We start from the raw sequence: 27,393 nt of genomic DNA, 5'->3' as shown, positions 1-27,393 counted from the left end.
AAAGTGTTTTTAAGGCTGTTTTCAAACTTAAACAGAGTAGGGGTGAACAAAATCACAGCTTCCTTGAAGAATGTCTGAGTAGGTATACAAAATACTTGCTATCTATTCTTGAGATAATTAGATAAATCTCAAATGATGATATTGCTGTATTGACCAGGTATTGGCCTACAAAAGGTTCAGTGGAGCTTGAAATGAAGAGACTGAAAAGAATTGTGCTTTATGAATGTAATTGTGGTGGGAGAATTATTAATTCTTAAAATTTAAAACTGATTCACTGAGATTTAGGTACATCTGCATAGTTAACATATAAATGATTAACATTAAGCATGCATTATAAATGAAGAATTATCATAATGAGAAACTGATATGTTCTAGTTACTCAAGCACACCCCAAAGCTTTTGTAATAACCTTTCTCGTACAAAGATAATTGTGATTGGGCAACTCTGGGTATTTACTGGCACATTATTCTGTTATGGAGGCAGCAGTAATTCCTGGGGGCTACTTGTTAGATATCAGAGGTGAGGAGAGATTTCTTCAGCTGCTGTCAGTAGAGATGTGTGGTGAGCATGCTCTTACCATCGTCTTCCATAACTAAATGAAACTGTTCAAACGCTTCACAGGTCTGCAAGCTCTTGGACCTCTCTTTGCCTTCTACACCATGAAACAACAGGAGACAGTGATGCTAGTGATGGGTCTGAGCAAACCCAGCCCTGACCTTCACCTTGGCACTTAGCATCTGGATCTGAATTTCCTGTTTCTGAATGTTTCCTATTTGAATAGTGGTCATATTTGGAGAAGTACCTAATAACTTTCTTCAGCTCATTAGTTCTCAATTCTAATAACTTTTTCCTTTTATTAGGAATACATAATCCGTGTTCAGAGAGGAGTTTCAGCAGAAAACAGTTGGCAGGTAATTTCTTACACTGTGGATTTCTTAAACCAGGATGCCTTTTTTAGGAAGAATTTGAAAATTGCCTCTTCCTAGATTTTAAATTTGAGCTGGAGAGGGAAATGCTGTTTTGGTACTGAGAACATGAAGTGCTTGAATATTTTTGGTCAAAAACTAAGTGAAAACCAGTATTGCTGCCAGCTACAAAATGCATGTTGTTTGCTGCTATTGTGAATATTCCAGGAAAAATGCTTGTTGTGTTACTACTGTGTGTTGGTACGACCATCATTTTTCATCTCAAAAGCCAGTTTGCCTTCCTGAGTGCTAAAATCACAGCCTTGCTGATACATGATCAACAAAACCTAGAAGTAGTAATTAAGATGACTATGAAAAGTTGTTGCATGTAATATGGCAAAAATACTTTGTTTGCAGACAACTTTCCTTGCAAATATTTTTAGGCTGTTTTAAGGTAATGTTTAGAAATACATTTTTGATTTGGTCAAGATGTGATTAAAAAATCTTTTTTGCTCTCTGGCAAAACGTGACAAATCCAGCAGTTATATATTTGTACGAAAATGGTTAAAAAAAGAAAATTATTATAAATGGGAACTAATTTTGTCTGATGGGATTTTGAAGAGTAAAATGCTAATGGAAAAAGTAATGTGTTTCCTGAACTTTGTATTTTGCAGATTGTGAGGCGATACAGTGACTTTGACTTGCTTAATAATAGCTTGCAGGTAACTTTTACCCTTGATATATAAATATAAAATGACATTTAGAAGGATATCTTTAAAATGGCTTGTGATGTTTTAATATATTGCAGCGAAGAAAAAATACAAATTCACATAGCTGTCAAGAGAAACTGTGACTTCAAATGTAACTTGAATGTATACCTTTCACTCTTACGTTTTCTCTTGTAAAATTTTAATTTAAGCATTACCAGGACCAACTTATGTAGAAGTGGAGGAAATTGGCAGATACTGAATCTTTTCCTTCAGTATTGTGACTTGTTCCGGTTTTATGTGTTATTATTTGTTCCTCCTTTGATTTGAAGAAAGCCAAGGCACATACCAACCTTATAAATTCAGCATTGAAGTGCTATGTGTCTCATTATTTATATTCGTCTAAAAGCACTACCAGATGCTGCTTATCATGTGATGGTTTTCTGTATCACTGGAAAGCGTTCCTTAGTTAAACACTGGACTTACTGTGTGTTTTCTTTTGCTTTTTAGGACAATTATTTCTTTTTAGTTTGTGTGGGAAAAAGCAGGGCATATGAGTGTGTTTGGGAAAAAGGGGGAAGCAGCAGTGACTAGCATCTACAGGAGTGAAACTTGTTACTCGAGATTTCCATAGCACTAAGCAAGCAAGATAAAAGTGCATGCTTTTGCAATTTGAAGAGAAATTTTTATGGTTTTGAATTTTTTTCCCCCTGTTAAATGTTGCATGAATTCAAGAGCTTAATACTGCTTCCTTTCCTTCCCCTTCCCCACCCCTCTCCCTGCAATCATCAGCTATCTGCTTGGTGAAACTCAGTGGGCAAAAACATGTAAGGATGTTGAACTGTGCACTCTGATAGTCTGCTGTAATTGATTCCTATGCTGGAAGGTGGATAGGGGGCAAATTAGTCATAATTCAAGAGATGCAATGTGGTTGCATTGTGGAATTATTTTATTGAATGTGCAGTGGCTCGTAGAAACTTTATTTCCATGACCTAGAAACCTCTTGTGTGATGTTCTGAATAAATGCAATACAAAGACACCTCCTGCTCCAGAGAAATACAAGATTTAAGATTAGATAAGCACCCACTGCGACACAGGGAATTGAGATGGTACGTGTCCGTTGCAGCACATAGTGGTCATTGTAGCTTTAACTGTAGTCAAGTTTTGATAGAGATCAGAGTGAGAATTTTGAGAAAGTTTTAAAAAGAAGAAAGAGTTCATTTTTGCAGCCACCTATAACAAGCTCCCCTTATCCGTGGGGAATAGAATGTGTTAAGGCATGAAAAAGCTTAGTTGCCTCCTCATTTAACTTTCAAATGAGGCAGCTTTAGTTGAAAAGGCAATGGACCTTTAAGACTTAAAATTTAGAAATGGCAGGTACTGAAAGGTTAAACCTAGGTGGGAAGTACAGCAAGTGAAGGTAAATAGGGTATGTATGATGTAGGACAGAAAGGAAAGTCCTTTGTATCTGAGGCAGAGGTGAATGATACAAGTGGAGGGTTCAGTAATTTATTTGACAGCAACTTACAGAGTGGGACAAGGAGGAATTTGAAAAGAGAGAGAGATTTTGCAGCTACGAGATACTAAAATCTGGGACAAAAATGTCAGCTGCTTGGATGGATAGAAAAGATCCAACAGAATCATCAAGGCATACCTCTATCTTGGATAGGAGGGTATGCAGAGGGCAGCTAAATTAACAACCCGTGTTCATTAGGACTTGGTCTCCTTCAGTGGAAACTGCTGCTCATCCCTTGATGTTCAAACTCCTGTTTTTGCTTTCCACAGTCTGGAAAGGCAAATATGTATCTCGGCTTGGAGACAAGCCTTTTCTGGCTAGTACAGAGAGCTGCTGAAGAGGTGTAATTCTTCGTTATGTGCCCAGCAGAAGGGCAGGAAGAGAGTTTGAAGCCTTCACCAAAGATGCACAACTCTGCTTTTGACAAACACCACTGCTCCTCCAGCCTAGTTCCTTATGTCAGGGCTTGAGAGACAGCAGACAGTAGCTGGCGAGAAGCATGTTAAAATTGCTCTTTTCTCCTACTGTTTTGGAGTTTTAAATAAAATGCTCTTTGTGGTGCTGGAGTTGAAGCTTTCTGATCCATTAAGACATGCAACACTCCTCAGTTCTTCCCATCCAGAACCCTAAGCAACAATATTTCATCACACTATTCAGGTCCCGTGACTTGTTTTTAAGCTCTCTAAACTCTCATCTTGTGTATATTGAAATTAGAGTAAACAAGCAAATAAACAAAACTCCGAGCAAATAAAACACCCCCCCTCAAAAAAAACCCAACAAAACCACAACCCCAAATCAAAACAACAATATAAAGCAATGATCAATCAGAAAATACAAAAAACCTAATACAAAAATCATTCTTCAAAACTGAGACGTTGCTGGAAAAACTGCTGGAGCTTCTTTTGGGTGTAAAGCCCCAAGTTTTTTCATTTCTTGTGGCATAATTGACCTCTCTGTAGGTTTGGGTGGTTGTGTTTGAACACACAGCTGCAGCAGAGCTGGAATGCACCTTTTCTGTTGTTAGTCTGGTGCTCCCTTTCAAAAATAGTAAGGACCAAGAGTTTCCAAGCAGTTTAGGTGAGGGGATGCAGTCCTACCAAACCCCTTGGAAATAATGAGCCGTGTATAGCTGTGACCCTGACCTGCATCAGAACATTTCAAGGCAGATTCCCTGAACTCTCAGCTGTGCCCTGGCTTGAAATGCTCCTTCCAGACCGTCCTGCATTTCTTCCTCTTCACTTACTTGACAGAGATATGTGGAGATCTTTGGCTGCTCATCCATTTTGTTAAGTGAACTACTTACTGGTACAGCATTCACAGCAAGATATCTGGCTTTCGTGAAGCGTTTTATTGCAGCTTTTGAACAGACATTCCTGAGCGGGCTGTGGTTTGAAGATAAGAATGTTAATTCCCAGGTTCTTGTGTGGCGAGGCCCATCCTGGCTCTGGCGCTGAGCTGGGGCCACTGAGAAGTACCACTTGTGTTTGAAAGCATGCGAGGTCAGAACCTCAGTGAGGTGTTCTTCTGCCAGACAGTGTTCTCACTGTGCTCTGTGTATTGGCAGATACCTACAAAAAACTGGGGTGAATGTCACTTTCTGCTGAAAAATAGCAGACGTGTGGTTTATTAAAATAATTTTTAAAGCAAATAATGGCGGTTTGAAAACATCTGAACTACAGTCCTGTTCTCTCTGATGGTAGCTAGCTGTTAGGTCAAGAAGGTAAAGGTGATTGTGAATTGACACGCTTTTCACAGAAACGGATTTAGTTTTTGTTTAGAAACTTGGTTTTGAATTGAAGTAAGAGCAGTCTGTACATGAAAGTGCTCTATGCCCCTGGTGTTACAGCCAGTAATTCAGTAGGTTAGTTTTAAGTGATATAATGTTGCTTTTGGGTTTATTCCTGGATGTATTTTCCTCCCTCCTTGGGTGTAAAAGAGCATTAAAAAATGCTGGGTGGATTGGATGATTGTTATTAACATTGGTAATTCAGGCATAGTTATAGATCTTTTTTTTAGCCCACGATTTGCAGTCAGAAACAGGAGAAGTAGGGGAAGTGCTAAGGTGAGGTGAGAGGAGACAAGTTCTGTGTTAAAAAGGAGGAGGAAAGAAGGAGAGGGATCGCTACTTCTGCCCCAGTTTGTTGAACTAATCCTGTACTTTTTCTACTAGTTGAAATGAAAGTTGTTCAAACACCACAAGTCACTGTCTTCTCCCTGGTGAACTGTTTACTTTAGAAATGAGGTTATTGCATCTGGTGTAATTGATTCCTGCAATACGTATTTCTTAAAGATAACTCCCATGGAGACTCAGCATACCCAAGGCAGGTGCTTTGATCTACAGGACAACGATGTGTTAACAACATGAAAAAATTATTCTGGCAATTCACATGATGTAATTGAATGTAAACACTGTGTGCAACCTAGTTTTGTTTTCTAAAGCTGATCTCTTTGATCTGACTTACATAAGGCTCTGAATTTCTGTCCATTTTTTCATTGTCCCATTTTGAAGTATTTCTCTGATATTTATCTGAAATTTAGGATCAGTTATGTCCACATAAAATGACTACTGCACATCTACTGGTAGACTCCAGATATTTCTGGATTGAAAGATGTATAGCTGTTTAAAAACTGTACGGCAATACATTTGGAAGAGAAAATGGAAAAGTTGCACCATGTTTGAAACTACAGATTTAAAATACTGACACTAAGGGATTTAAATTACTGATAAAGGCAGTAGACGCAAAGGAAAGTTATTAATCTGCACTTCATGAAATAAAAAGGCATAAATCTTTTCTGGTGAAAAGGGTAAGATGTGAATGGGTTTTGTGCTGTGGTGGGGGTACGGCGTAGAAAGGATTTGGCTGAAAATTATAGCCATTTAGTATCTGAAAGTTTTGTGATCTTAAATGCATGACTCACTAGCAAAAATTTATCTTCTTGCATTTTCAGTTTCATTCCACTTACTAATCTCTTCACAGTGGGATGCAAGCTGTTGTCTGACTGGCTCACCCTGACAACGGTACTTAGAAAAATCATAAGAGCTTGTATATATGCAGTACAAAAGAGTTATCCGGTAGTTAGCTTGCTGCTGAGATTCTTTTACTTTCTGGGTTGCTAGTTTATATCCTCGAGGCATTTTGAGAGCATGGTTAGTAATTTTTCCTCTCTTTTTAAGATCTCAACTCTAAGTCTACCTCTTCCTCCAAAAAAATTGATTGGAAATATGGAGCGTGAATTCATAGCTGAAAGACAGAAGGGACTCCAGGCCTATCTTGATGTAATTACTACCCATCACATCCTGTCTAACTGTGAATTGGTAAAAAAATTCTTGGACCCAAACAGCTATTCCGTAAACTACACTGGTAAGTGAGGAATTGCAAAATTGTGCATCTTCCATTAATGCTGGCATGGATTTACATCGAAGCGTGGGGGGCGGATGGGGGGCACAACCTTCAAAATTATCACTCTGTGCATGTGCTTATTTATGATAATGTTTCTCCTACTCTGCATTAATCACGCTGCGATTGCCAAATCAAAATATTTGAATTATTTTCCAGAGGAGTGATGAGGGCCAAGATCTATATAAGCAGAACTTGGGCGAGTGTGTGTGCTTGGTGAGAGTGACATCTACTTTTTCACAGGTCGTGATAAATGGAGAGGGTTGGTGTTTGGAAATTATTTGTCTACCAGAGAACAGGATGAAATTAAGTTTGTCAGCTCTGCGTTTTGTTAGAACAGCCGGTCTTCTGAACACTGAAACTTGTGTTCGTCATGGTTCTGAGATTTTCAAATCAACAGGAACAATTGTGGTCATCTTGTCTAGCTCCTGCTGTCACTTTGGGTTGTGAGACTTCCTAGCACGAACTGTTTGAGCTAGGTTGAGTACTTTTTCAAGGCTTGAGGAGTCACACACCTTCTCCCCCCAAGTACGGAAAATCACTGCGTCCCTTAAAATGATATCCCAGTGATCATTTCTCTTCATTATTAAATGTTTCTTCTTTGAATTTGTCTGACTTCAGCTTCAGCCACTGGAAATTGTTAAATATTTGTCTTACAGACTGAAAAAAACACTTCCTCTTAGTGATGAAACCCACTCCATAGATTCGGTTCATGGGCAAAATGACTCTTTGCAAAATGCAAAGCTTGTTTTCATAAAAGCAGAGCTTACTGAAGCAGGAACTTACTGTTTCCTTTTCACTTGTATTTTTGCTCTCCCTTTATGTAACATTCTCGTATCTCCAGCTTCAAAGTGCAAAGAACATTTCCCGGATGTTTATGATAAGCTGTGGAGGAGTTGTAAATTATTAGTAACTCTTTAAGGATGCAGTTTGTCTGTCTAATGCTGAGCAAGCAATTGAAATGCTCTAGGAGACACTGTGTGACTTCTGTGTTAGTTCTGAGAGCTTTCATCACAATTGTTTTTTTCAGGGAAGTTAGCAGCAATGAACTCACTGTCTACGGTCCTTGCAAACACCATCAGTTTGTCTTTTTTTAAATACTGGAGCAGTGAGCTGATATTTATTGCGCTGTTCTCTCTCTTTTCCTAGCCTGTTTTTGGAGAGAGAAGATATAGTGCAGAAAGATCAGTGCATCCTTACCTTTTTACTGTGTTTTTATGCCAAGATAAGCCATAGTAGAGAAAATTCCCTGTTGGCATGATTCCCTTTCTTCCTCTGCTGTCACCACTTCTCACTGAGATTTCCCCTCAAATCGCTTCATGAATAAGCCAGTTGTGTTCCCAGCTGCGGGAGAATTTGGTAACCAGAAGGGTGACTTCCCCCTCTCCCCTGAAATACGTGTTGGATCACAATAGCTAGCAAAATACCTTTGCCTGCACAGAAAAGGACAGGTTAACACCTAGTGAAACAAACTGATGAGTTTACATGTAATAACGGCAATGGAGATGCACATTAAAGAGACGTAAAAGTGTTAACTTTTTACAGATATAGCAGAAGCATTTTGTGATCTAATGTAGTGTGGGAAATCTTTGGATTTGGATTTGGACTTGGAAGTGTAGATCTAGTACAGACAGAATGCAAACTCAATAAGCTAAGTTTTTTGAAGGCAGTGCTTTCTCTGTTTTCTCTGTGGATTTGAGTTCTCAGGTTAAAAATGCAAATGCCCTCTAACTGTGTTTTTATCTGATTTCCTTTTAAAGTGATTTTGCTGACTTTCAGTCTGAATCCCTGCAGGCTTCCTTCTGGCATTGAACCTTACCTAACATGTGAATCATTATCTTAAATAGTCTCTTAAAAACTTCTTTTTTTTTTTTTTTCTTTCCAGAAATTGCCTTACAGCACGTTTCAATGTTCTTCCGATCAGAGCCAAAGTGGGAAGTGGTAGAACCATTAAAAGATATAGGTGAGAAGAGCATGTATGCATGAAAACTTGCCTGATATTTTTTTCCAACTCTACGAGTTGCCCTAAGATTACAATACTTTCTTTGCTTACAGACCTTGTCCTGCCTGTAAGCCACCTGATTTAGTAGTGTTTTAATTAAAGCTGTTGATGACTCTTCTTTTGTAGGTTGGCGAATACGTAAGAAGTATTTCTTAATGAAGACTAAGAATCAACCAAAGGAAAGGCTAATGTTAAGCTGGGTATGTGTACTTTCATCTCCTACTCAAGTTTTTCTTAATGAACCTGGCTTATTTAATTTATATTGACTACTGTGCACGAGTGACAGAGAGCTAGACTTGAGAGCTCAGGCTTTGAAAGAGCCTTGAAATCCCTTAGGTGGACGCATGGTGTGGGAGCTTCCTATGTTTCTTTCCTCTGGTGGCAAATCCAGTTTGCAAGTTTCTGTGTCTGGTCATTTGCTCCTATTCCTGCATCTCTGTTTCTTCAGTTGTAATGATGGTGACTGTAGTATAAATTTGTTTACTGAAAATAACAAGGTGACCCGTTTCAATGTGGTGGGTTTCCTTACTCAGATCTTTAGTTTTACTGACAAACCAACATATGAGAAAGGCATGAACTGCTCCTTTAAGGTAGACATGTGTTAATACCAAATAGTTTGTTGTTACTAAACGCTTGCTTGTGTTCCTGTGCTGAAATGTGCTGCCCTCTTAATTATATCAGTGTAGCTGTTGGTGAGACTTCACTGCAGAGCAGATATCACTAAAGCCTGCAGGAGGAGGGAAGTTTTTTTTTGCTGGAGAGGAAGAAGGTAGGGGTTTAAACCTTATCAGTTCACAATGTGCACAGTCCCCAAGTTTGGGGTTGGCAGAGTTCATTCGGTGCTAGTAAAGCACGTCAGATACGAAGGGAGGAAGGAGGCAATAATACTTATTTACCTTCAGACACTTTGTATTGTGAAACCATGGTCTTTTCCAGCCTCTTCCAAGTTTCTTTCTGTATGTGTAATTTCCTTGCTTGCTCTTCAAAATATACCTTCAAGCAGCTGCCTTAATTTGTGAGAGCAGAATATAGATCATGTTTTCTTTATGGAATGCAACATCTATTATGGTGCCATTCTTTTCCTATTTATTTCTAGGCTGATCTTGGCCCTGATAAATACTTGTCTGACAAAGACTTACAGTATGCTGTGAAACTTCTTTCTTCCTGTTCTGTGAGTATTACTTGAAGACTTTTAAATGGTGCCAGCACCAAAATGCTTGTCAAGAACTGGTCTTGCAAAAGCACATGTAGCCTAGCAGACATAGTTTGTAATTTTAGAGTTGCTTTCATTCAAAGATGGGTGAACCTTTTAATTACATTTCCCACACAATATGAAGTAACATGTTCTCAGCACAAATAGTAATCCTGCAGGGTTATTACAGGAGATTCAGAGTTGTTGTTAATTGTATTTTTTGCCTCTTGTGCAGTAGTGTGAGATCATGAGCTTTTATTTCAGCTCCTGAGCACTTTTAGGCTGTTAGGATAGTGCTGTCTAGGTGCAATTGCTAACCCATGTGCTGAGGTTATTTTCGGGCAGCAGTGGAAAAGGCAGCACAATGAGTGTTGTTATTTTTTCAGTTCTTTGAACTTAAGACAGGAATATCTTAGTAGAGGTACACAGGAGGCTGTACAATGTAAGCTCCTCTGCAATGCCACGTTATATATCCAATAGGCATCTCTCTCTGAAAAACAGGAGTTTGTCTCCAAAAGGAGTTTCTCTTTAAGGATGTTAAGTATGTGAGAGACTGGCTGAAAAGGATGGCATTGCAACTGGTAAACCTCTGTGCCATCTTGGAACTCAGCAGATGTACACAACAGAAGAGGCTGAAAACTAAGCTTTTCAACCCCCAAACCTCACCGAAATCGATGTATTAAACTAGGTCATGAACAGGGGGTCTTTTCCTAACTTGTAATTTCAATTGAAGTTTGTGTTGCATGTGTAATTTATTTCCAACTATGCCGTCTCATTTGGTTTCACAAAGTTGCAGGAAGTCGTTATAATAATTTCTGAAGACATAAAACTGTTATGACAGCTATTAATGCTGAGTTCCCTTATGTGCCATGGTTGTATAAAACCATGAATGAATTTCTTAGCTTAACATGACTTAAACCTGCAGTAAAGCTGCTCATGTATAAGTATTAATGGGGCTGGAGTCTTGGAGTCTTAATTTGTCTCAACTGCCAGTATGTTTTGTTAAAAAAAGATGATGGATTTTTTTTTTTTTTTTTAAATATTTATGTGGAAATTGAACAATGTTCTTGTGAAGTTTTCTTTGCATTTACTCCAGGTTAAGACTGACTAACTTGAGCAAATGTCACGGACAGAATCCAATTTATTACCTTAAATATACAATTCAGGTGGATCTTTTCTTACTTGAGCAAAAATGAATTGCAGAATCTGTCATCTAAAACTTACTTGCAGTTTCTTCTTTTGGTAGCATCCTTATATTTACAAAATCACTTTTGCCACTGCCAATGAATCTTCAGCGCTGGTTATTAGACCGTTCAGTGAAAAAGGGACGCTAAAGGACCTTATTTATAAGGTAAGGTCACCCTGCCTGCCCTCAACTCAAATGGTAGAATAATTCCTGGAATGGCCACAGGATGTCTTCTATAAAACATTTACCATTTATTTCTAAGCAAACTAAGACAATTGCTGGCTTTTCTGAGTGTGATACTTGATGTGTGTGTTTCTTTTAAAGGCAAAGCCAAAAGACCCATTCCTGAAGAAGTATTGCAATCCTAAAAAAATTCAAGGTCTTGAACTTCAGCAAATAAAAACATATGGAAGGCAAATATTAGAGGTAACTTTTTGCTTTATTTACCATCCTTTATGATTTAGGTTTTTTAGGCCAACAGGTTTAACTAGAAAAAGTAGACAAACTTTTGAACACACAAGCTTTATTTCAGTAGCAGACTTCAAAGCTAAATGTAAATTAAGATTAGCTGCTGGGAGTTGAATTTAGATGTAAATGTGTGAGGCCATCTCTGACAAAAAAAAAAAAAAAGTTGGTATGTGTGGAGCTTAAATGGGAGAGAGTTGATAATGTATTTTTTTCCTTGTGGAAAAAGAGAAAGAAGTAATTCATATCCTGCAGAACATTTGCCATAAATTCATTCTCATTAATGTTTTGTTGATTTATTAATTTTTTTTTTTTATTCAAACTATGATAGTCAGTAGAATTGTGAATTTTATGGAAGGTGTCTATAAGGCTGCTTTGAGAACCATCATTAAATGTTTGTTTTGTGAGAAATGTTACCAGTGAGATGGAAATTAATAGTCAGCCAAAGGTGATGTAGACAGAAGATCAACTTGAGCAAGCATTCCAAATAGGGGCCACATTTTTTGTGTATCTGCTTTAGTATTGGAGCATTTAAGATCTTGAGATCATCAGAGCAGCTTCTGTATTGGATTTTTTTCAGGTGTTAAAATTCTTGCATGAGAAAGGATTTCCTTATGGCCATCTTCACTCTGCCAATGTGATGCTGGATGGGGACACCTGCAAGTTACTGGATCTAGAAAATTCGTTGTTGGGACTTCCATCATTTTATCGATCATACTTTTCACAGTTTCGGAAAATTAATGTAAGATTCAGGCAATTAATTCAGCTGATGCTTGTGCCTCCCTTTATCCTCAACTTCTGTTTGTGGAGAACTAACTAGAATGAAAAAATACCTCTTTCAACCCCCTTCCTTTTATCGGAGATTTCTCCATCAACTCCCTTTTCTGCTTCCTCCAAATCACTGTCTGGCTGCACAGTTTTGTGGCAGCACATGGAGTGAGGCTGAGGGCAAAGGTAAGTAGGTAGGAGGGGAGGGCAGGTGAGTGTTTTTGTGACAACAGTGCTGGCACAAATAGAGGTAAACTGCAGTTAAGATCTTTTCCCACTCTGGTCTCGTATTTCAGAGAAATGTTGTCTAATGCACTTTTTCTCTTGTATGTCTGTGCAATGAGTGCAGGTTATTACTTGGTCTTAGCTGGGAGTAGCATCAGCCTTATCTTTGGTGGATAGTGTGAATATTGATTAGATGCTTGCAGGTGTCTAGCTTTTAAAAGCTGTTCTTCGTTTGTTTGAAGGGTGTCTCTTAACTGCAGGCTTGCAGAGCAAAATGCTATCTTCCTACAAAAATGTGAAAACAAACTTGCCCTGTTGCAGCAATACAGTTTTTTAGCCGGCATCTTGCCCTGCCTTTAAGTGCTCATTGTAATAAATTCCATACAGTATCACGAGACAGCTGCTTGCTGACCTTGCTAAACAAGTTCTACTGTGTTGTCAAAGGAACGATCAAAAGTTCATGGTTAGTCCAAATCTGTTAGTGCCATCAAAGCTCTAAGCATCTTCCAGTAAGAGGATCCATTTCTGTTTAAACATGACTCAAAAATCTCAGAAATGTGCTGTCTGGGAGCTTAGCTTGTTATGTACAGCTTGTACAAACCTAAGGAGGAGTGAAAAAGACTCTTCTAGGTTTGTTTGGTTTATATTTTTGCTGTCTTTTTATCTCTGTAGCCTGGCAGCTGGTCATATTATGAATCTCGTTCTTTCCTGTTTGACTTAGCTAGGAAAATGTGCTTGGTTGTGATTTGTATCAAAATATGGCTCTGAACTGCTGTGTATGAAAAGAGTTTACACGTTTTTACAGAACATGACTATGCTGCTGTCCCAATTGTATCGTCACGTACAGCAGTAGCTGCTTTTGTTTGAGGTGTGAAGATTTTATTTGAGCTAAAGTTGTGCAGGGGAATGGTTGTGGTTACAAACTGTCTTAATGGTTCCCCTTTTCTATCTTCAAATGAGAGACCACTCCCTTTCTTTAATGGGTTATTGCATGTTTTCAAACCAGTTGTGAAAACTTGATTAGTTCTAGCAAGTTGGGTTTTTATTTTGTTGTTCCTCTACAGACTTTAGAAGGTGTTGATGTACATTGCTTTGGGCACTTACTGTATGAAATGACGTATGGAAGACCCCCAGATACAATTCCAGTAGACAGCTTCCCTCCTGCACCATCGGTATTTGTTGGTGAGTACACAACCGAGACAGTGGCAGTCTCAGCTTCCTGGGTACCCTTACCTTTTACCTAAGCTAAAGTGCTGTAAAATAGCAGCCCAACAGCTTTGGAGCCTGTGACCGCAAAGAATCGCTTAGTAATTTTTAAAAAACAGAAGATGTGTTCTTCCTGAAATATATGTAGCATATAAGTATTTTTTTAATGGAGTGATAAAACAGTATGTAGTAAGTAATTAGATGTCTGGTTTCCCTCGCCTCATGTCTAACATTCTTGAAAAGTTTGTATGTGTAATAGTAACACTATAATAAAAAACACATGCCATGGAGCTTCATCACTTTTTAGCTGATGCAGTGCTTAGGGGGACATCATGCAGCAGTGCCAGATGTTCATTCTAAATCATTTGCTATCCTGCAGTGCAAAAATGTGTTCATTCTTATTCTTTCTTTGGTAGCGTCTGTGTTGGAATCCATTCTGACCTGTGAAGCTATGAAGAATGGCATGCCAACTGTTTCACGGCTCTTACAGATGCCGTAAGTCTGGTTTTACTTGTTTTATACTCATAGTGATGTTTTAAATTATATTAGGAGGAAGAACCTTTTTGCTCTTGTTCCTTTTTAGAAAGATTTACTCCTCATTCTGAGGCATGCCGTGTGTCCCAAATTAAGGTTTAAAATTGATAGGCTTTATAGAATCTATCACTTGGTAGATGCTCATTTAAGATTTCTTTCTCTCTTGGTGTGTTGGAGCTGTCATGAATGCATTTAGCATGGTGCTATGATTTAAATTGATCCAGCTGTTAAATTAGTGCAAGTGTGATTGAGATCAGATACAGATTGTTTCAAAGCATTTAGAATAAGGAGTCTTTTTGCATGTCCCCTCCAGATCTACGTCAGTAGATTTTGCTATCAGTTTACTTATGACTAGCAAAATAGAACCTCTTGCTTTGCTCAGCAGTGACATTTAGACTGGGTCTGGGTATGAAATGTTACGTCGTACAAGTTCTGGCTGGTTTGCAGGGCTGGCTTAGGGATTCTCTGAAGCATAGACAGAATATATTTCCTTAGAGGCTGCCCTCCCAGGGACTCAGTGAAGTGGTGAAGGCAGGTATAGAGCAAGATCAGGATGCAGAAAGGGAGCAGTGTCAGTGCACGACTGAGCTGGAGCTCCAACCTGTCTGCAGTGCCACCCTTCCTGCAATTAGGAGACAATATTAACCCGGGAAATTGCCTGCTGTCACTGTGCTGGGACATGTCACCAGCGTGCTGAGCATAAAGTCACAGCTCCTGGTGGGGGATTCTTTTGTTTTTTCTTAATACGAGGTGCCAGAGTCACAACCTTATAAATGACATAGGTTGCCCATACCTAAATCTGGGTCTGATCTCACAGTACACAGGACATTTAGAGCAAGCTCCAAGGTTTGTGTTTCCTGGTTGGGAAGAATCACTGCAGGCTTGTCTCAGCCTTAATTCCTTCTACTCCTCCCTTCCTCTGCTCTTAAAGATGTTGGGAGGTAGAGAGGAGAATGTAAGCAGGGAAGAAATACTATAAGAAAAATCTGTGAATACAGGAATATACAGGTGTTAAAAGATGTTGAGCAAACAATCTGTGCCCAGCTGTCTCTGATATATAGGTCTATATACTACCTTCCCTCATACCAATAATCTTCACAAGTGTTCTATGTAGATGTGCAATGCTATTAATGTAATTTAAATATTTATTAAGCTTTTCTATTTATTATAACCGTGTAGACTATGAATTTGCTGAATTTTGCAAGTACACGTAATCAGACTGGGTCAGAAAAATGCCCTGTAAATATGTGATTCATGGGTTTTTAAAAAATATTTTAAAATTTGTTTTTTATCTGAATTTTTCATGGAACACTGTTCTTATAAACTTGATTCTAGACTTGCATTTGTTTTCTCTAGTATAGGCCTGTGATAATTTTCCATAGTGAACAGCAACAAAAAAATCTCTGAAATCTTTGTCTCAGAGCCAGGCTTGAGGTCTCTTTCTGGGACAGTTTTCTAGTATGTTCTCCAGAACAAAGTATCTAGAAATGGACTAACCAGTTTATTTTCAGACTACCATTGCCCTCTAGTGTCTTTGTTTCGGATAGAAAAGGATTAATGATTTATGCTGTTGCTGCTGGTACCACAGATGGGAGAGCAAAAATATTAGAATATTTGCTTTGGTTTCTTTTGCCAGAGTACAGACAAGAAAGCAGATATTTTCAGATGTTAAGTTCACTCATTGATCTTTCACGAGATTCTTGTTAATACTAAAACAGCAGCTGTGCTAAGACAGTTTTCTGAACAAGAACAATGATTTTGTTTAGGTGAAATTTCAAATAAAGTCCCTGGTAATCTTTTGTCGTTAAAGAATCCACATACTTTTAAGGAAAAGGCATTTTTGTTCTGGGGAAGCTCTTCTCTGTCTTTGGTAATTGTACCTGTTCTATCACCTTTCAAAAAACTTCACACAATCTTGCTTACTCTGCCATCAGTAGGTACATTCTGAGGGCTAGATGCTGCTAATTTTACAGCAATGCTTGGAAAATAAAAAGCAGTACATAAAAACCTGTGGAAAAAACCCAAACAGTGGCCTAGAGATGAGGACAGAGAAGGAAAAGGAGAAAGAGGGAGTTAAGAGAGAACAGTACCAGTAGTATTGTTGCTATAGTTCTGCTTGTCTCTTGGGAATAATATTCCTTTTCTTTTTTTTCCCCTTTTTTCATTCACTCAGATTATTCAGTGACGTCCTGCTAACAAACTCTGAGAAACCACAGTTTAAGGTAGAGTTGAATCTTGATTTGCTGATGTTTGTGGAAATGCCAGGCTGTGGGTAACTATACATTAATTGACAGATTGGGGTAGAGGAGAGCTGGCTTTATGGCAATTGCCATCAGTATTTAGGTTCCTTTCCTGAATTGTACCCAAGAATGTTGTATCACCCCTTAGAAGGGGTACATGGTGTGACCCATGAGTCGTCAACTGCAGTTCCTGTTCAGGAGTTCATTTGCATGACTAATGATGGCCTTCGATCTGAGCAGAGGCTGCTAAGTAATGTGGGTCCCTTGCAGTGGGAGGCAACAAATTGCTAAGACCTGTGGAAACTGATTTTGCAAGGTGCTACCATCACCACATTGTTGCCAGCTCCAGCTCTGGTGCTGGGAGGTTTGGGGAGCCACATCTGCTCCCCGTGGGGAGCTGCCCCAGAACACTTCTCCTGGAGGGCATGTGCTGCATGTGTTGTGTTGTCAGCCTTGTGGCAGTTTGGGGTGTGACCTGAGTATCAAAATAGTTAGCTGTCCCTGCCATCAGAGTATCCCTTCCATTATTCAGTCCCTGGCCCCTGCTGTTAGATCCGTAGCTAGGTTTGGAGTAGAAAACATGCATCTAGATTCTTCTTTTCGCCTTCACTAAGGGAATAGTGTCAGTACTTGGGACTTTAGATGGGCAACAGGATCAGATGAATGGTGAACTTTTAGGAGGCAAGTTATGTTTTCCTTTATCATATTTTGTGTTTGATTTTTTTTCCCCATTCTGTATTAGATTCCTACTAAGCTAAAAGAGGCATTGAAAATCTCCAAGGAATGCATAGAAAAACGATTAACAGAAGAACAGAAATTGGTAACGTCTGCATTTCTTTACTGTATTTCCTACAGATATTCCATTTCCTCTTATCACTCTGACATGGGGAAAGTGAGTTTTTACTCACTCAGAAGTGATAAAGGCTTTCATCAACAGATTTGCTGAGGAGTTGTAGAACAGCTGTTGACTGTATGGAATTTAACTGTTTTAACTGGTGCAGCTTTACAGGCAGTGGCTCCTAAGTTAAAGGAGCATTTTAGCTGCAGTAATGAGGCTCCATCCACTACCAGCAACAGCAAAGATAAAAACTGAAAACGAAAAAAGAAAACTAAACACATAGAGTGACTGCAGTGTGTTTTCTTACACCCCAGACATATGCCTTGTCTCAGAACGTTTAAGATCTTAACGTGGTCTTTTTTTTGTTTTCTCTTCATTTTGAAGATTCACCAGCACAGAAGGCTGACAAGAGCTCAATCTCATCACGGCTCTGAAGAAGAAAAAAAGAAAAGGAAGATCTTAGCACGAAAAGTAAGCAATCTCTGAATATAGAAAAAGACATGTCTCTTTTTTGAATGTTTAGCCTGCACAGCCCCGGGTGTGCAGGTCTGTTCTGTCCTGTTTTTCTGTACTGCTTCCTGGTTTTCACTTCTGTAGCTTCACTTCCTGAGAACTTTAAATTACAATGGTAGCTGACTTGCATATTGGTTTAACCTGTTGGAGGCTGCTGTATGAAAACAGGCTTTGTTAGCACCTCACGCACCGCTGACAGCCTGTGCTGCTTCCTGCTGGGGGTATGGGAGCCGTTTTCAGCCTGCTCCTGCAGCACGCTGCCTGTGTTTCTCTGCCTTTTTGTGGGTCAGTTTTCTGCCTTTCCCTTGTGGTCAGAGGACACTGGAGTTGCCCCGCTTGCTTTCCTGGAGGTATCTGAACAGCTTTGCTGCTGATGTCATCGTGGGAGCACGTGTGGGTGTGGGGAGAGGGATGCTGAGCATTGATAAACCTTGTGTGATCCAGTGGATGGCTGTTACAAATCTGTGTGTCAGTTCATTCCTTATCATGGAAAGCAATTATTTATTCGCACCTTCTGTTTCTTCTGCTCTTTTTTAAAGAAGTCAAAACGCTCTGCCTATGAAAGTGGGGAAGAACACTCAGCAAAATACAGCAACTCAAATAACTCAGGTAACTACAGAGAGAAGAGCTTGCTTCTACACAGCTATGTCAATGTTTTTGTTGTTGGTGTCATTTTCTGGCTTAAAAGATCCAGGGTCACCATAAATTTACACATTAATATTGGACTACCAGAGCCTGATACCACTGTTTTGGCTATTTAATAATAGATAAATCTAGGACTGAAAAATATTGTCAGTGTTAGATTTTCAGCTGTGTATTATAAAGTGATGTGGCCTCTCTTCCATGCGCCATTCCTCCAAAAAGAAAAAAATCAGTCTCTTCATTCTGTTTGGCCTTTGAGACATCCGTTATTTAGGCCATTTAATAATGTAGCCTTCAGAGAGAAACTGTGGTGATCTGTATTCCGAAGTAAGGTGTTAAGATGAATAAGAAAATTATCTGTTTAATTGGTCCTTCAGTGCCAAATTCTAAAACAACAGAGCCTTTGACAGGTCTTAATTTAGTTAAAAGGAATGGTTGGTACTACTGAACAGTTTAACAGAGTTGACTTGCCTGGCTAAAATGTGTCCAAAAGCAGCCTAGTGTGGAATAGTCAGATGTCAGAGTAACTTGTGGAGTACAGCAACTGACTGAAAATCATCTCTTATAAGGAGAAATGGGGTGGCGTCCAGGCAGTGGCACAACTCTTAAGGAGAACAGAATTTGGACGCTGAAATCCAACAGCCTAAGCAACAGAAAAGAAGTGTTTCCCATTGAGGAATACTGTTGAGCGCGCTTCTTATATCTTTGGAGCTCCTCTGATACTGTGTACTCTTAAGTCTCTGGTCTGATTGGGTCTGAGTGACACTGTTTGTATGAATGGGAATCTTTCCCAAGATTTCAGTGGAAGCAGGATTGGATCTTCAGTCAATAAAGTTGGCCTGTTTCCAACAATCTGTCTTGTCTGACTGTGTTGAATTTTAATGTCACAGCTTTAGTTACTAGACTGTTGTTTTATTTAGCAGGCTCTGGGGCGAGTTCCCCATTAACATCTCCATCATCCCCCACTCCGCCCTCTACAGCAGGTAAGTTCAAGAGTCATTACAGTATTTGTCTTTTTCTTTGTTTTCTGTTCACTCCCCCCCAAGCTGTGGGTGTTATTCCCAAGGATGGCTAAGGGATGGTGGTTTCCAAGGATGGAACACACAGATGACATTTATCTTGTGTCCGCCTGAGTGTAGGCATTTGCTCTCTTTTGAGGGCCACAGAGAACGTCTTAATACTGTTCTTTTTCATTGAGTAACTTTTCTTGAGATACATGTGGTATGATTTACCCATAGAGTATAAGGGCTTGCTTCAAAGTCTCTATTACTGCAGTCTTACTGACATTTCTACTCTCCAGACATTTTCTAGCCCTCATGTTGCAGTATGCATTTGTGCTGATGTTAGTGGTCTGTTTACTCTGAAGTACTGTTTGTTGAGCTCTTGGTTTTGCGTATTTTCCCTGTATTTGTGTATCTTTTGTGTATCTTTACCCTGTATTGTTGTGATGTAGTTTCAGGAATTTGAGGTGTGATGAATTCAGTGGCTCAGGCTGCTTAAATCTCCTCTGTTCTGCTCCAGCCCATTGATAACACCAGTAGAACTGTTAGGAATAAGTCAGAAACTGATTTGGGTTAAAAATAATATCTTTATTATTTGTGGCCAGTTCCCTCTTCCCATTTGCTAGTGAAAACAGTTTTTCTAATGTTTAGGCCAGGTGGCGGGAAGTGGTGAAGAACCTGCTTGAGTGGGCAATAGAAATGCTCGTGACAGTTTGATTACAAATCTGAAGATGAGCAATAGAGGCCATGGTTCAGTCCGAAAGGCAGGAGAGAGGCACCAGCAAAGATTAACAGTGAAAGATGATAATGGAATACGTTTCTAGAAGGGAAGCAGTCCATGGCATTGCTGTTTGTTATGATGACTCGCGCCATGGGATTCCTAGTCCCAGGAACTTTCTACGGAGCACAACTTGTTAACCGAAGTGATGCAAAGCAAATTTGTGTTTGCTGTGGATGGTCTTTTAAAGGACACTACAGTCTGTGTGATGTAATTCAAATCAGTCATGCTGAAATTCAAATTAGTCATTTCTCCTTCAAATGGAGGGTATATTGAAGTGTATATTTTATGAAGTAACTTCTCCCAGTTAGTCTAAACAAGATAATTACTGTTATTGTGTTACACAATGACAGCACTGTTCTGTGGATATACTGACTCTTAGCCTGGAGGGTTTATTTCCAGTTCTGTCTGCTTTAATAAGGAAGTAGCTGAAAATACAACAAAAACCTTATGCCTCCAAAACCGAGAGATGTTTAGAAAACACCCCCCCCCCCCCGCCCCCTGCAATAAAACTACTCTTTACTTAGATTTTTAACTTCAGTGTGTTGGAATTTGGTTGAAAGCTTTTTCCAGTTTTGAGCATGTGATGCAGGTTTACGTGTAGACGTGGCTCAAGTGGCTAAAAATAGCTCAAGTTTGGGCTCAAAACTTGGCTCTGTTGTTCAAACCTCATTGTCACAGTGTGTTGGTCATCCTGCTGCCAGTGTGCTCATGGTGACTGGTGGTGATCAGCCCCGTCTGACACTGTGTGTGTTGCCCTACCCACGTTCAAACTGGAAAGTGCTTCAGCGTGCTGATGGCTTTGATGCACCTTCAGACCTACACATCTTCAGGTGTGAAGGCAAGTGTCACCATTCCAGGAGTGCTTTTGTGAGTAGAATTCATAGGAGAAACTTAAGATATTTGTTCGAAGAGAAAGCTAGTGAGCCTAATTATTTTTTTTCACCAGCAACGTTGTCGTTTCATCTATTATAAGCAAGTATGCTATAACTGACTCGATGAAAGACTCACTGGCCCCATGGTAGGACTTTCTATGTGACAACTGCTACATCTATAGCCTTTCTCTCTCTCCCAGTTTCCTTGTACTTACTAAGGATATTTACCTTTAAATCAAAATTGCTTGTGGCTGTTGGTGTGGTGAGATGGCTGTCAGAAGGGGAATGAGGTTTTCAATCTGTCTTTCTGGTTTGGTTGTGGTTGCATTAGAACCATGGCATGTCAGAGCATCTTGCTGAGACGATGCCATGGTATCCATGGAAAAGTGTACTCAACAGAAGCTCGTGCCCTTTTCCTGGCCCCTGACTGACCAAATCAATGTAATGTGTGGATGAGTATGTGCAGAGCCGGAGACACCAACCAGAGGGGAACAGGCTCCAGGCTGACATGAGGGGGTTTCTCACACGTTGAGAGGTGCTTTGTCTCTGAACCAAAGGCCTTGGGAGACTTGGCTTGCAGTAGAGTGCTTGGTGTAGCCAGTGCAAAACTTACTAAAAAAGAAAATGATCGCTGTCTTCAGCTGTCTTCATAAGGATAGCTGCAACTGTAGGATCTATTGCACAACCTGCTTTGAGGGGAAAGGTGTCTCCTGGAAGTGCAGGCTCTCGTGGGCATTTCTCATTGACTAGAGTTTTGGTCTGGTTTTGTTGCAGACACCCAGCTGAATAACATCTTTGAAATAAAATTGTTTAGATCGTGACAAGTCATTCTAACATTCCCGTGTTTCTGACATTCTCCCTTGAATGTTTGATTCTTTTTTCTCTATTTGCACAATTCTTTGCTTTCTTGAAAATCTGGGTTTTTTTTTAATTTGTGGCTATGAGCGGTGGCTAAGATCAGAAGGGACACAGAACACCGTGGTGTGGGTTATTTAAAGCTTCACTGTGTCTTCTCTAAATCCAGTAAGCCCGTAAAATACCAGCGAGCTCTCTTACAACAGAGCAAAGTTTGGAGGGCGCCATTTTTGCTTCCCTGTGGGGACGAAGTGAAAGAGTTGTACTTAACTTTAGCTATCTTTTTCTGTGCCAGTTGTTCTGAATCCTTCAGTACAACATATGTTTCACAGAAACCCACGTGGTGCACCTTTTCTGCCCTTCACCTTTCTGTAAGGCAATTTGAATGCTTTAGTAAGTGCTCTTCTTGAGTGTCTTGGACCCATGCGGCGTAAGTGTAAATATGGGTGTTAACACGACAGGAGGTGTTCCTTGAATGGAATGGATTTCATCTTCTATGGCTAATCTTCCGGCAGATTTCTGGCTAAATCTCTCTAAATGCACTTTAATCCTGTAAAGCTTGAATTATGGCATGTGCAGCCGAAAGCATGTGTGTTTTATTTGTTCATCGAGTATAATAATGCTTATAGCATGGAAAATTGTGGTTCGTTACTCAGAATCAGACAATGTGTTGTATATGTAATATGAAATAGTCAATCTGCTATCCTCATATTTGTCAGTGAATAAGAATGTATTGATTTTTATACTAACTTTTCAGCTAACAGTATCTGTTTTTCTTACTTTGACACGAGAACCGGATGATTAACTTGTGTCCTCTCTCTTTCTCTGCTGTCTTCAATAGAGCATGCATCATTTTGAACGTGAATTTTCGGAAAAGTAAGCTAATGCTGATTTATCTCTTTAAAGATGCTCTGTTTCTGTATGGGAAAGTTGAATGCAAATCTTGAACTTGCTTAGTACTGGGAGGGAATAGAAAAAAAAAATCTGAACGTTCTTATGGATTATTTTAATGAAATACAGCATCTTTAAAAAATCTATCACTAAAATAATTTTCTTTGTTTGCATCCCATTCTCCGCTGAGTTTTTAATGCTGTTTGCACAATTACTGTCACTTTAAATTCATAATTAAGTTTTTGTTTCAATTCAGGCATCAAGTTTACAGCATCTGATTTACTTCCTATTCCTTTTAACACACTCTCTTAACAAAAATGTCCCTGTAAAAAAACCTTGGTAAGTTCTTGTTTGAGTGTTTTATTCTTACAACTGCATGAATGAGTAAAATGTGTGTTTTCAGGCAACTTCTTCCAACATATGTACTGGAAAGATCTAGTGATAACTGAGGACTTGTCTCAAACATATTTTCTACTATATACAGGAAAATATTTCACTTTTGGGCAGAACAATTTAATCTGCAGATGTAACTGCACATGAGTACACCCAGGTGAACTAAGATTTCCTTTGCACCACTCACGTCAAGAAGAGAAGGATAGCTTGGTTTTGATTGACTAATTGAAATTAATCAATTTGAAGATTTTCAAAATCATGCTCTTAATAGATGGGTTCAATATGTAATACTCATCATTAGTCAGATTCCATCCTAAAAACTGTGTATATTTATGTTTCAAAGCAGAGCTGGGGTGTGGGAGTATCATTGGCTGTAACCAGTCTCCCGAGAGTTTAACTGTATGATGTTGTTGGCAGCTCAATTTCAGTAATAGTGAGTCCTGAGGAATTTAGCAGTTTTCCAGGAGGAAAGGTGGGCTCTCCCCCTACTTCCCTATCTTTTCTACCCCAATTGCAAAATAACCAGGCTAAATTTGAAGACAACACATGGAATCTTGGCCTAATAATACTTAGTGATCCAAGCATTTGAGGCTTTTCGCTCCCCTCTCTGTCAAAAGTGTACCTTCTTTCACTGGATACGTTACTGTTGTATTTGTATTCCATACAGAGCCCTGCCCACTCTCTTCATGGTCATTCCCCACTGCGTCTGGTACAACTACTTGCAGCTTCTTCAACCTCAGCTTGCAATTGCAGCCAAAAATCATGGCTTTGTTCTCTGCAGTTCTTGCATCTCTTTCAAGCCGTTTCGTATATGATTAGCTGGTCTTGGCCCTCTTACAGCAGTTCATCTGATCAGCTTGGTGATAGCGTTGGTTCACCAGTCCTACAGTGCTCTGCTCTGACCACTTTAACCACAAAGTGGTTATTTTAACCGTTCTTGGTCTTGTTCTTCCTTTGGCAAAGTGTCAAGATTTGCTTTGCTGCACTTTGCTGGCACTCCCTACACACGAGAAACAGAAGGACACTAACCTAGGGGATGGCTTTTCAGTATTTCTAATAATAAATTGACTTAACAATCTTTGGCTAGTGTAAATAGTAGATTTGGATAAGTTAGATGGCCCCAAGGCTTCAATATGCAATTTATTTCAGTTTGTGCTAACATTGTGTAATGTTTTGATTGCTTAAGAGAGCAGTTGATCCACATGCAACAGGCATGTTAAATCGTTTCAGTCGATCTCTGCTATTTCTGCTAGGACTTGAGTATTTCCTCTGGAAGGGAGGAGACCCAAGATGAACCCAATATGTATTTCCATGTTTTGTTGCCACAGAAAGTTTTCATGCCAATGAGAATTTCTCCTGAGGAGTTGGAAGTGCTACAGTCACAGCATGTATGAATGTACACTGGCAAAATTGAATGCTTTGTGTTAATACACTGTGCTTTGAGCTTGCTCCCATACAGGAAAGGTCTCTCTTCAAAGACTGGTACAAGTAGAAAATGAGGGAGCTTTGAGCTATGACTTTCATCTAGTATAACTGCATTTTTTAATTGCAGCAGTTATTTTTTTACTATTACTTGTTAGTCTGAGAGCGTTAAGTGAGGAATTGAGAGAGAAGTGGAACACAGAGAACTTTGCCTGCTTTTTTTTTTTTTCCTGTACCTGAGCTTTATTCTTCATCAAATACCTTGAGTCCATGTGCCATAATGTCCTTTAACTGCTTTTTATTTGCTTACTTCATAGCTAGCAGTTCTACTTCTGTAGCCATAGCCTCTTGGTTGACCTCATGTTGTTTTGTGTTGTATCATAGCCCTTTCCCACTTACTGGCATATTCCTCTTTGTAGGTCAGAGCTAACAAAAGCAAGTGTTAGACTAGAGGTGCCACCTGTCTCTGTAGTCTTTCTATGGAATAACTTATGATCTAGGTGATAAGTTAAAACTCACTGTTGAATAGTTCTAAGATATTAGAACTTGCAGAATATATGAGACAAGACAGCCCCATCGTTCCCCATGTGGCTGGTGAGGTGCCAATGCCACCTTCACGTGGGTCTCTTGTGGAGCGGCGAGGGGTCACCTCTGAAGCCCTTTGCTCTTAGTCCCACATGGATCTTTGATTTTACTTATGTACGGTGCAATGTGCAGCAGCTGAGTTGCACAAGATCGGGATGTTTGGGAGAGCTGCTTGGGGCAAACAAGGCCACCTGCCTGGACCTGAGCTGCCAGGAGGCACCTCCACGCAGGTCCTCGCTGCCGCGTGCCTGCCCCACTGCAGACTCTGACTTCCCAGGGAGTGAGGACAGAAAGGCTGAAGCATGATGAGAAGCACCAGATGGATGTGATGGGGGTAGAAAGCAAGGGACAGCACAAAGGTGGGGGCACGAGAGGCAGCAAGAGGGGCGAGAGCCAGATGGTTGTGATTCATTCAGACTGTGAAACAAGCGTTTGTTACAACATGTTTGGAGAAAGTCTGAAAGTACCGTGGAAGTGGGAAACACTTCCAGAAAACTCTATCTGCAGTTTGTGCTTTAAAACTAGAATATAATCTGACCAAGCGGTCATCAAAAATACTGCAGGAGTGTGGTCCTTTGTAAGAATGTGAAGTTAGTCATGTAAATAAGAGCAGGTAGTGAGATTTGCTTCCAGTCTCTTGTTACTGTTCATGACCCAAAGAGCAAACTGCATCACTGGGGACAAACAAGAGAAACCAAGGCTGGGAAGTCCTGTTAAGTGATCTCTGTTTCCCTCAGTGCAAGATCCCATTTGAGTCATGTTTTCATCCCTGAGTACTGAGGCACGTCAGGCTTCGTTTCAGAGATGTCTTGAGTGACACAACTCACCTGCAGATAGAGGGATTTGATCACTCTGGCATTTTTCATCCGTTCTGTTCTTCACACTCCACTGCCACTCAAGGAATGACATGGCTAGTGCAGGACTGACCGAGTCCAGCTGGGCTGCAGTCTTCTGCAGCAGGACCTTCTTGACATAATCAAACTACATCTTCTCTCCTCAACTCAACAGGAGCATCGTTGATACCCCCAGCACCGCCACCGCCGCCCCTGCCACCAGCAGCTCCTCCTCTGAGCACAGAGGTGCCAGCGCAGCCGAGCCCGCAGCCCCACGTCAGTGCAAGCCGAGGAGCCTTGCTCAGCTCCATCCAAAACTTTCAGAAAGGAACTCTGAAGAAAACACAGACCTGCGACTACAGCGCTCCCAGGATCAGCTGAGGCCACTGGTCACCCCAGGATTGAATTCCCTCTCCCCCTCCTGTGCTGTCCAGGAACAAGACCCTCCCGACCACCGCCAGACCCACCAGCACACAGCGGCTGATCACGCTGTAGCGCCGTTTACCCCCATTTCAGCTTTTTTTGAGCGGCAGCACTACCCCGTCTGCATCGCGTTGCCACGCTGTGATAAGTACTCTGTTCTTTCCTTGGTTTCAAGAACTTTGTTCTCTAGCTTCAGTTTCAGGGGAACAGCAACTTCTATAAAGCTGAATAAAAACCTGCAATAGGAATGACCATGATCATGAATTAATGCATTTTTTTCTAGTTCTATTCCACCCCTTTTTTTCAAATTACAGGACTGTAGCTTAAGTCTGCTCAGTTTTTCAACTCTTTTCTTCATGCAGTTGTAACTCATCTTCATTCTCACTGCACTGAATCAGCAAGTTTTGTGTTAGATGATCCAACACCCTCCCTCCCCCAACCCTTAAAGCGTACTGCACAGGTGAGGGAACTGGAGAATTAAATCTTATCCCCACCACATTTGTTGGTGGAGTAAAAATGCTGTTTCATTAAACTTGTTTAAATGGACATCCTACCTGTAACTCTAAGGGAAAGTGTTTTTAAAACAGTTGAAATGGGAGTTAATAGGGCACTGGGATATTATTCATGATTTAGTTAAATGCAAAATTACTTCAAGTTAATTCTACAGCTTAAACTTTATTGAAAGATCCTTTTTGATTTAAAACCTTAAAACAAATTGCACTTTAAAGGATTATAGATAATCCATTTTTTAAATTCAAGTACATCAGTGTTTGTTACTATGCAGAGAATGTCTGTACAAAGTTTCATGTAACCTGTGATATCCAGTCATTTTTATTAAAATGTTAATGGAATTCCTTCAGCAGCGTGGTGGTGGCTAAATTCAGCTCGGATTTCACCCGCAAGCCAGGCTTCCTAAGAACCTAAGGGCACTTCTACTAACACCAATACCCTGAAAGGTATTCCCAGCCCTTGACTGAAATAGGACCCGAGCCCTTCTCCT

The 27,393-nt window shown here is 40.0% G+C and overlaps 1 protein-coding gene across 7 annotated transcripts; it reads left to right on the top strand.

The window, feature by feature from the left end:
- Nucleotides 1-865: 865 nt before the first annotated feature.
- On the top strand, nucleotides 866-27,252 carry PXK (PX domain containing serine/threonine kinase). 7 transcript variants are annotated; one of them, XM_014946710.1, is made up of 18 exons: nucleotides 866-911; nucleotides 1,580-1,627; nucleotides 6,304-6,490; nucleotides 8,412-8,489; nucleotides 8,655-8,728; nucleotides 9,625-9,699; nucleotides 10,967-11,071; nucleotides 11,231-11,332; nucleotides 11,952-12,113; nucleotides 13,429-13,546; nucleotides 13,987-14,065; nucleotides 16,278-16,326; nucleotides 17,087-17,164; nucleotides 17,567-17,653; nucleotides 18,235-18,304; nucleotides 19,261-19,320; nucleotides 22,994-23,076; nucleotides 26,146-27,252. In XM_014946710.1, exons 3-17 carry the CDS (start codon nucleotides 6,352-6,354, stop codon nucleotides 23,047-23,049), a joined length of 1,332 nt encoding a protein of 443 aa, XP_014802196.1. In that variant the 5' UTR covers nucleotides 866-911; nucleotides 1,580-1,627; nucleotides 6,304-6,351; the 3' UTR covers nucleotides 23,050-23,076; nucleotides 26,146-27,252. The 7 variants fall into 7 exon arrangements, with proteins under 7 accessions (XP_014802196.1, XP_014802194.1, XP_014802198.1 ...); XM_014946708.1 differs by having other exon boundaries at nucleotides 19,258-19,320; XM_014946712.1 differs by lacking the exon at nucleotides 26,146-27,252 and adding an exon at nucleotides 22,688-22,722.
- Nucleotides 27,253-27,393: the final 141 nt, after the last annotated feature.

This window comes from Calidris pugnax, unplaced genomic scaffold (genome assembly GCF_001431845.1).
Source record: "Calidris pugnax isolate Ruff unplaced genomic scaffold, ASM143184v1 scaffold81, whole genome shotgun sequence".
Taxonomy (NCBI): Eukaryota; Metazoa; Chordata; class Aves; order Charadriiformes; family Scolopacidae; genus Calidris; species Calidris pugnax.
Note: the sequence above shows the minus strand (reverse complement) of the source record. Positions and strands in the feature narration are given on the sequence as shown.